At 41.0% G+C, this 9,524-nt stretch overlaps 2 protein-coding genes across 3 annotated transcripts; one reads left to right on the forward strand and one right to left on the reverse strand.

The window, feature by feature from the left end:
• The first annotated feature begins 1,218 nt into the window (after positions 1–1,218).
• tac3a (tachykinin precursor 3a) lies at positions 1,219–3,376 on the forward strand. Of its 2 annotated transcripts, none has more exons than XM_061057062.1 (7): positions 1,219–1,287; positions 1,694–1,812; positions 1,903–2,002; positions 2,217–2,246; positions 2,357–2,410; positions 2,495–2,561; positions 2,814–3,376. In XM_061057062.1, exons 2-7 carry the CDS (start codon positions 1,708–1,710, stop codon positions 2,830–2,832), a joined length of 375 nt encoding a protein of 124 aa, XP_060913045.1. In that variant the 5' UTR covers positions 1,219–1,287; positions 1,694–1,707; the 3' UTR covers positions 2,833–3,376. The 2 variants fall into 2 exon arrangements, with proteins under 2 accessions (XP_060913045.1, XP_060913046.1); XM_061057063.1 differs by having other exon boundaries at positions 1,906–2,002.
• On the reverse strand, positions 2,923–9,321 carry c1galt1la (core 1 synthase, glycoprotein-N-acetylgalactosamine 3-beta-galactosyltransferase 1, like a). Its single transcript, XM_061057060.1, has 4 exons — positions 9,057–9,321; positions 8,007–8,261; positions 6,609–7,273; positions 2,923–4,332 (listed from the first exon to the last, which is right to left on the reverse strand). The coding sequence occupies exons 2-4, from the start codon at positions 8,215–8,217 to the stop codon at positions 3,988–3,990; spliced, it is 1,221 nt and encodes a 406-aa protein (XP_060913043.1). The 5' UTR covers positions 8,218–8,261; positions 9,057–9,321; the 3' UTR covers positions 2,923–3,987.
• Between the last annotated feature and the right edge of the window lie 203 nt (positions 9,322–9,524).

The raw sequence follows: 9,524 nt of genomic DNA on the forward strand, positions 1-9,524 counted from the left end.
GCTTGTGTAATTGCAAGACAAATGATAGGTTTGTTATGAGCACTATGTGAGCTGTTTTCACGCATTGATGATGAAGGAGGCAAGAGTGTTAAATTAAACAAATGATGTCCAGATTGAAATGAATACTTCATTTTTATTCCTCTGTTTTCTTACAAGTATCCATTGTATGCATTATGCTATTGTATTTTAGTGATTTGCATATAGGTGCAATAGCAACTAAATCATGTTGCGCTGTTTAGTGGGAGATGTACTTTTAAAAGTGCCACACACCGGGTGCTTTTTCAAGTTGCAAGACAGACACGTCATCCCAGCATCTGTCAGGGCCGTTTAAGGCAGAACTCAGAAGCCATGGAAAGTGTCTGTCTGGATGCATTGTTACTCAGTGTCATTTCTAGTATTAAAAATGTCTGTCAAAACAATATGTATGGATTTCAGTCAGTCTGTCTGTTCAGTTGCTGCACTGATAATGATTCAGCTCTTTATTTGTGCTTTTGACAAACATTCAGTCATTTATGCATCTTTTATTTCATAGAGCATGGTTTGAAAAATGAAACAGTTGATCAATGAAATAATCAGAACCTGTCAGGAGAAAGGCTGAACAAAAAGTTGTTTTCTTTGCACATTAGCTCTATTGGTGGGTTAATTGGGCAGACCACTGTGTAACCCATCAATCATCTCTAGTGACAGGCAGAGGCAGCTGCTTCTCATATAATTACTTCCTAAAAAGATTAGTATGTTGACTGTGATTATGTCAAATAGTCAATAGAGCAGCAAGGCACCAAGAGGAGCTTTTGAGCATGGTGGCTTAATATTGGATCAGTGACACTGTTGTACTTTGAACACAAAAGTTCATGGATCAACTCACACTAAGATTTTTTGTTGTTCTTTTCAGTTCGCCAACTAAAGTTAGTGGCTATAAGGAAAATGGCCAAATATGTTCAGAGATGGGCTTTCGTCCACGAACCTTCATATGTCCTCGTGACGTTGCACCGACGCTTTTTTATTTTTGATGATGATGAGTGTTTGTGCGTGTTTGAAGGTGATAGTGATGGCAAGGGGGGGGGGGGGGGGGGGCACGCTTTAGCAGCATCATGACCATCAGTGAGTTGGCTCATCATTACGTGATATAAAACCCGAGACCCCACCTACGCCTCAGTCGTTGATTGGCTTTACGCAGGTCTCCAGTCTGTTATTTATTACACCAAAGCTTAGAAGCCTTCCCATCTTCACTCACCAAGGCGCACGGAGCTGATTCTTTCTCCAAGTTATCTGCTTGTCAGAAAAAAGGTAAGAAAATAAAAGCTGTCATGTGCCTTAAGTATAAATGTTTAAATAATTATTCTTCTTTCAACGACTGTCTTTCTGGGCTGTGAAGACATGGGTTTGTGATTTACCGAGACTTTTTGCAGGGGAAACTACAGGGAACATTACGAATGTGTTCATTCATACAATGTGTTTTTTTTTTCTTAATTTGCAGGATGCAAACATGAGAATCTGAAAATATTTTCGTCATAAATTTTAAATTCTGTTTCAGCGTTGCAAACCTTACACCGCGCGCTTTTACGCACCGATTACGCGGCGAGATTTGAGCAACAAGAAAAATGTTCTCCTTGATAGAAAGACAAAACTCCGTGTTGTTTGTTCCTGTAAGAAAACGACATGGTTACACAGGACTGCATTTGTTTTCACACAGGTATTTCTGAGAAAATGAGGAGAGGTTTTCTTCTGGTGTCTCTGTTCCTCATCATGAAACTTCGGTACAGCCAGTCCAGATGCGAGGAGGAGCCCGGAATGCGCAGATCAACTTCAGAGGTAGGTGTACTGACGAGTAATAACCTTGATCTTGGTTTCACACCATAAAACTTATAACAGCAGTTGTTTTTACTTGTATCATGATTGCAGCAGACTTCAGGTTTGGACAATTTGAAGCGGAATATTCTGAAGAGGTACAGCGATTTGGATTACGACAGCTTTGTGGGTCTGATGGGAAGAAGGAATGCCGGTGAGTCTTTTATTTTTGTTCGGAGGAGAGAGCAAACCCATTAGGCTATTTTAACACTTTTATAGCAATAATGATGATCAAAGTATTAATGAAAATATTGATTGATAGAATAGACTTCAAATATGACAAGAGACCTTGTGTTGTATATGCAGATAAATCCCTGATTTAGTAACTCTTCATAAAGCTGTTTTCATTTTATTTCCATGACTCCCAGATGAAAACGCTGTACAGCCACCACAAAAAAGTAAGACCTTTTTGATTCATTAAGGACAGGAATAGCCTGCCCTGTTCTGTTAAATTTAATTGACATTCATATTTAACTCACAATCAAATGTTTCTGATTCCTCTTCTCAGGGGAAATGCACGACATTTTTGTTGGCTTGATGGGTAGGAGAAACTCAGAGCCTGGTGAGTGTAAAATGTCCCAACGTCTTCACTAAATCCAGTGCTATGTATGTTTGTGGAACGATGTTTGAATGTCTGCTCTCACAGATAATGGTCCATGGAGGAGAGAGTATCCAGAGAGGAGAGGCATCTTTCTTAACAAGTGCAGGCTGAGGTGAGTGCCTCTTGTTTTTTTCACTCAGAACATCACATCTCCAATACTTGGTGAAAATAAAAGTTACCACTTACACTGGCTTGAGATGAACACAATCATATGGTGGGGCCGTCTGGAGACTCCTGCTGTTGAAGTTTTTTAAGTTTTAAAAGAATAAAATCTAGGTAGTATTCATTGTAACAGAGTATTGAAAGAATGAGTTTGCATAAATGAAGTAATAATACGATCTATGCATGTGCGGGTTTTTTTCAGGTTTCTTCAGGGGCTTTAGGCATTCATGCTGAAGCAACCTTCTCATCCAACCTTCTCATCTGACAAAGAAGACAGAGGATCACAAAGAATTCACGCAATGAAGTAAATATCTGATGAAAACCACTTTTAAAGACACGGTTCACACTGTAAACCTGCCAGCTGGCTCATGAAAGCATTCATAATCTACGCAGCTTGTATTTGATTTATCTGAAGACAAACATGATTAGAAGTGATGCCATCTCATACAACGTCTTTACCATGTTATTCATTTCTCTCCAAACTTCAAAATAAACATAACTTTTTTATACAGTATCTGATTCATTTGAAATGTCTGTCCAGTTTCTTGCAGCTGTTGTTTATTCTCTCAGCTCCAGCGCAGACAGAAATGTTCAATCTCACCTGCTACAGTGTTCACTTGCTGGGGTTCATGAAATGACTTGAGAGGAGGGATTCACTGGAGTTCTGTATGATTCTGTGTTTATCAGATGCTACAGCGTAAAAAAGCACAAAGGGTTTCACTCATCAGAGCGTCTCACATGGTTAAAGCGTAAGAAAAGAACAAACATTTTTGAAACACGGCTGATGCTTCTCTCAACCAATCATCGCACCCCTGCTGGCTGAATCCTTTTTGTAAAGTTTCCTCAGAGAAAAAAAGGCGTTCACAAATATTCACATTTTTAAGTCATAAAATCAAAAGATGCAAGAAAGAAAAGATTCTTCAGTGTGACACATACAGTCTTCTGCTGGACTCCTTGGCAGAACAGATGTTGTATAACAATGTGTCATTTCTCTCCATTTCAAGAACAATAACAAATGAATAATGATTTTAAAAAACACCTTCAAATGTCTGTCATTGTGCTGTATCACTGGCTTAGATGAGAAACAATTAAACTAATACTCTCTGCATCACTTCCTCTTCTGACAAACAAAGTTTCACTTTTATTAATAGAATGCTGATGGTGTCAAAATAAAATCAAACCAAATATATATCCTGGTTCTGCCAGATAATCATACTCACATTGAAATCTTTCACACTATCATTCTCATAGTCTAATACTGGCTGATGTATGCTGTGATCAGTGAAGGCCTAACAGAAGAAAAGAAGCAGCGCACGGTTAAATACACCTGTCTGAAAAAAATCAAGTATATTCAACCTCAGCTGAAGAACACACACTCATCCTTGAGTTCCTTCAGTTCTGTTCCCAGTGAACGGCCGAGACTTGAGAGTGTCATGTCTCGCCTCAGTCTCTGACTTAGTCTCTGCTTTAGTTTGGTTTCCTCTGACAGAGAAGGCTGAAGTGTGATTCCTCCCGTTCGTCACCTCCTGAGCAGCTTTGAGTCGCGTTGTCACGGCTGTCTGTGAGAGTGCGTGTAGGTTCTTATAGTGGCGCACAGAGGGCCGGTAGCGGGGCCTGTAGCCGTACGCTCTCAGGTGGTAGGTGTAGTACTCCAGTGTGTACATCAGCTCCGGTTCTACATAATGGAAGGATACAGCCAGGTCCGAGCAGCACTGTGGACCCTGAGGAAGAAATACAAGCACACACAAAACAAACATTAACGCACAGGATGACACACACACACACACACACACACACACACACGGACACAAATATATATTACCATTACATTAAAACACCTTCAAAGCATTTTAAATAATACACTTCTTTACTCACAAAATAAAATTAAAGCGCATTAGTTTTTTTTTTTAAAAAGGTGGGGTGAGTTATCCACAATGCTGCAATCTGCTTTTCTTTTTTTTGTGTGCAGATTTTACTGCAACAAAAAAAGAGAGAAATTGACAAAGATTGAAATAAATCTTAAAAACAAGCTGTTGAAACTGCAGTTGGTCCTTTCGATAATCTTCATGTATTTCATAATAAGATATAAGTCATATAATTCATGAACAGAAAGAGAGAACAGGATCATTTAGTATACAAATAGGTCCGTGAAATAATCGTCTCCACCATGTGCACTAGTTAGTCATTTGAACAAAGTACAGGGCTGCTATGTTTCTTCAAATCAAACTAAAGGAATGAAATCTTTTGATTTGATTTCCGGAGAGGAGAGAGTATTGAGTGTTGAAGGGACAGCTTCAGATTAAAGGAGCTGTTGAGCAATAATGACTCTGACAGCTGAACAGTGTATTTAAAAAGTAAAGTCAATATTTGTATCATGATATCAGAACAATGACAATGTATCTGCTTTGATAGATTTTGTGTTGAACATATATAAACATTTACACAGTAGCCATGTGCTAAACCCTTTACAAATTAACTTACTAAGAAAAATACAAGGAGTCCTTTTTTGGAAGCCATTGTTGGTTTTGGTCATTTTGGCTTTTGATCAACAAGAAGAAACTAAAACATCACGTACCTTCTGATTATTCTATTTTTAATATTGTCATAAGCTGGTAGCTCTGAAACCACAAATAATCATTTTAACTGTCTGATTAAAAATAGTATTACTTTAATATGAAGTATTGTTTTGATGTTTTCCTTTCAATCCGCAGAGAACAAAGCAGCTCAGTACACCCGCAGTCCGTGCGTGAAAGGGTCAGTAATAGACCCCGGCTCATTTTAATTGCAAAGTACGATCTATCAGCTGCATCATCAGCCACAAATTGACCAATTTTCCCTTTGTTGACGGGATATTGTCCCTGCTGCAATCATCTACTTTTAAATGGACTCATTTCTTTTTTTAATTTGCTTGTTTTATGCAGGGTTCAGGTACAGAGTGTAAAAGTGCCCAATAAACACGTTTCAATTCTTAGGTAATTATCTCTGATGAGTCACTCATGTCAGCAGATACATCATTTTGCTTTTGTTAAATTAAACAAAACATATGTTGCAAACACGTCTCGCTTTGAGTGAGGAAATAAGTCCCCACTGTACATGTCAAAATAAAGGAATAATTCTAGCACTTGCTGGAGAGCAGATGTACACTAATGATAATAAAGGATTCAGCTCATAGATTTAACCCCTCAGGAGCACGTCTCCCAAAATGACTGGCCCCTTTCTGATTAGGCTAATCCACTCTACTACTGTAGATGTCTGTCTCACGAGAGAGCTGTCTGTGAACCACCTAGTACTTTTAAAAATGGTTTTGAGTCACTTTCTGAGGGGCGTTTTTCTTCTATGGGACGGCTGACAGCATATGAGAAGGAAATATGGAGAGAAGGAACCAAGGTCCCCTGCAAGAATCAAACTAGGAATGTTGAAACATGTTGGTCTGAATCTTAAGCATTAGCCCATTGGATGCAACGTTTATTGAATTTGATCAGTCCCTTAAAAGGCTTTATATGCGATTTCATGATCCAGCAGATGTCGCCCTTGAGCACCAGCATGAAACCAAAACAACTCGCGGTGCATTGTTGTGTTAGCATGCTAATGCTAGCGATCTTTATTATGCTCGTATCTTCACACTGCATGGAAATGAGCGTGATCTAGAAACACAGTTAAGCAGTGAGTGCAGTATGTTATTCTTCTTTTCTCGAGTCCCTCAATTAAACAACTTTTATTCGCGAGGGGATGAGTCATCCGTCGGGCCGGCGATGTCAACAACCTGAAGATAGGACTCGGGAAAACATCACAGACAGTGGGACTCGGGTGTTACACCCATTGTAGACAGTCATTTCTCACAGAGTTATTTTCAGAGGATATACTTGATTTCTATTATATTTAAGTGTAAGAAATTGCATATAAAGCCTTTAAGGATTTAGAGTCATGGTCCATATTTGTTACAGCAGACCCTTACATAGTAAAAGCTTACTAGTAAAACAGAAGAGAGGGGACTTGCCTCAACAATTGGGTAGTAACAATAGCTCCAGTACCAGAAGCTCTTGGAGAACTTGCCAGTGAGGTGGTGCTCTGGCACGAATGGGTGAAATGTTTCTCGGTGCAAAGTATCCCTTGAATCTCCCGCCAGAACATTCATCTTCTCTAAACACTGCCCCAGCGCCAGATCCTCTACAGGCGTGGTGTGTGTGCAAACCTTGGTGCGGAAACCCTCCACGAACCTCCTAAGGGCCTCTTTGCTGAGCACATAGCCAGCCCCTCCACTCATGTAGCCTTGCTTGGTGTAAGGCTTGAAGCGTTTGCCGAAGTAGATGGGCTCCTCGGGGGTGTGGTTGGACAGAATCCAGCGCAGGTTGTCCACTACAACGAAGGTGTCGTCGTCTGCTTTTAAAAACCAATCTGCTTCATCCGCATGGTGCTCGTAGACGTAGTGGAAGGCCCGGATGGTCTTCCAGTAGAGCTGGTCCCGGCCCTCCTTAGTGCCCAGGCCCACTGCGGGGAAGTCAGGGTCCTCCACCGAGCTCATGAACACCACCACATTGCAGTGGCGACTCCAGGTGGCCTTGACATGGCGGGCCCTGCTCTCGAGGTTATACGGCCCGGTCATCACCCAACAGAGGACGCGCACCTTCTGGTACAACAGATCTGCTACCCGACTGTCTTCATCTGTAAGGACACAACAAACAACACCACAGTGTTACCTCCACAATCTGAGTTCATCATGGTCACAAGCATGGACATAATGTATCAGCACAATATCATGAGTTTCATGTAATTGTAATGCTCTGCCTCATTACTTTATAGAAACAAAGATTAAGTGTAGTTTGCTTCAGAGCTGGTAGCTGAGTTGATGGTCTAGACACAAGTCAATCATAAAGTGGGGCAGAATATAAGCCAACAGGGCTAATTAGGTTCTTACTCTCCCATATTATGTTACTAATGTATGTGTACAGTCTCCTTTTTCACATCCTTTTCACTTTTATAAAAAGGATGTAGTGATGCTGCCCTCATCAAGTACGTCCTTTGCCTGCCATATGCAAACAATTTTGCACACAACATGTCACCGTATTGACCTTCACTGTCCAGATATCAAACATCCGGGATGTTAGAAATAAGTATGACATATCCATCTATGTGACACATCTTTTGTCATGCTGTGCGAGCTTGTTTACAGCTACACTGGGACAGACTTTAAAGGACTTTGTGGATTTTTTTTTTTTTTACTCCATTTGACAGGCATGGATTCAGCTGAAATGGAACTTGAATGCAGCACCAATCCAGGTAATATAGTAAGGAGACTAATACTAATACTGCAGACGTTTTTTTTTTCTGTTCGTCTCCCCACATACACTTAAATAATCGTCTGAGGATGCGGCCGGTGTCACAGAGTGTAAAGCACCTGCATGCTGAGGGTGGAGCAGGTTGATGAGAGCGCCTCCTTCCTTCCTCCAGCCGGTTGGCGTCGCACCCACTGTGCTGGCTTTTTCCTGCGCCTCTGACAGCACCGGGTAGCTCCTCTCGAACCACACCTGGCCCAGGAAGAAGTAGACGCTGCAGGCCCCCACCAGGAAGCCAAGGGAGAAGGCCCACCTGGTGCTGGAGCCCTTCATGGTGACACCGTCTCCAGCTCTGTTATGTCCCACTTACAGCATGTCTACAAGGAAACACAAAAAAGTAATGACTTGACTGAAAAGATGTGTATAATAGTCACGAGTTTGAGTGGATATATTAGTTTCCAATTGATTGTTTTAAGAAGGGCTGTAGGTTAAAGTACTGTGAGAAACCTTCAATAAACTTTGTACAGTTGCAATACTTTATAATATTTTGGACCGGACAGTATCAACAAAGACATCTGTCTCACTAAAATTAAAGAGTCTAGACCAGAAGATTTGAACATGAGTGTTGGACTCTCAGTTAAATGGTGCTACCACAGCGATTCCTCCCACTAATCTCTGGCAGTAGAAAAGTGCCAGGCGATGACATCATCACACATTGCTCCTTTTGTTGAGCTTTGATTGCGATCATACATTTAAACTAAGATGTAGGCTGATGTGAGACGTGTAGTCTTAATGTGACTTCAACACCGGACACAGTCCCCGTGTGTCACTGCCAAAACTGTTCGCATGTGACGAGTCCTTGGCCTCATGGATGAGGTTAAGAACCCCAATCTGACACAGATGTTAAAGATTAACACGAGAGTTCTTTGCAACCTTCACGTTGTGATGTTCCCTCCGTAATCCTGACGAGAAACTACACGACAATCCAGATGCCATAATCGACGCGTAAAATCCGTTTAGCCTGCACTGAAAACACAAGACTAGGATTTTCTGTAAAAGCGAAACAAGGCCATGTGGAATCCACAAAGAGGGAAACGTGCTGATATTTTACTCTTTTACATATCCGCAGCTGCTGCTCCCCGTGTGTGTGTGTGTGTGTGTGTAATATTTACCTTTGCTGTGGGGTCTGTCATTTAAAGGCACGATATGCTTGGAACTCCTGAACCAGCGAAATATTTCTCGTCTCTGGAAAAAAAAAAAAAAAAAAAAAAGTGCTAAAGTCTGCAACACCTGTCAGTCATGTCGTCACGTGCTGGTCACATTCCCCCGACGTGATGTTTCTGATTGAAGTAGCCTCCATTTTGAGACGCACAATTAGATGATTTGAAAGCTGAAACAGGAACGCCACTGTACAAGGGTTTACATTCTTCAGTATGACGGGCTGAGCTGTGGAACTGAGGCATTTTGATTGGCTGGCCGCCGGTGACGTATGGGGGAGGTTGTCTTTCACGTCCTCTAATGGATTTTTTTTTTTTTTTTTTTTTTTTTTTTACAGTATTAACACTTTATTTTTGTTATTATGTTGCCGTTTAAATCTGGTGAAAGAGAAATATCACGAATGACGAGTATGAAGATGTTGC

This window comes from Labrus mixtus, chromosome 15 (genome assembly GCF_963584025.1).
Source record: "Labrus mixtus chromosome 15, fLabMix1.1, whole genome shotgun sequence".
NCBI classification, from domain to species: Eukaryota; Metazoa; Chordata; class Actinopteri; order Labriformes; family Labridae; genus Labrus; species Labrus mixtus.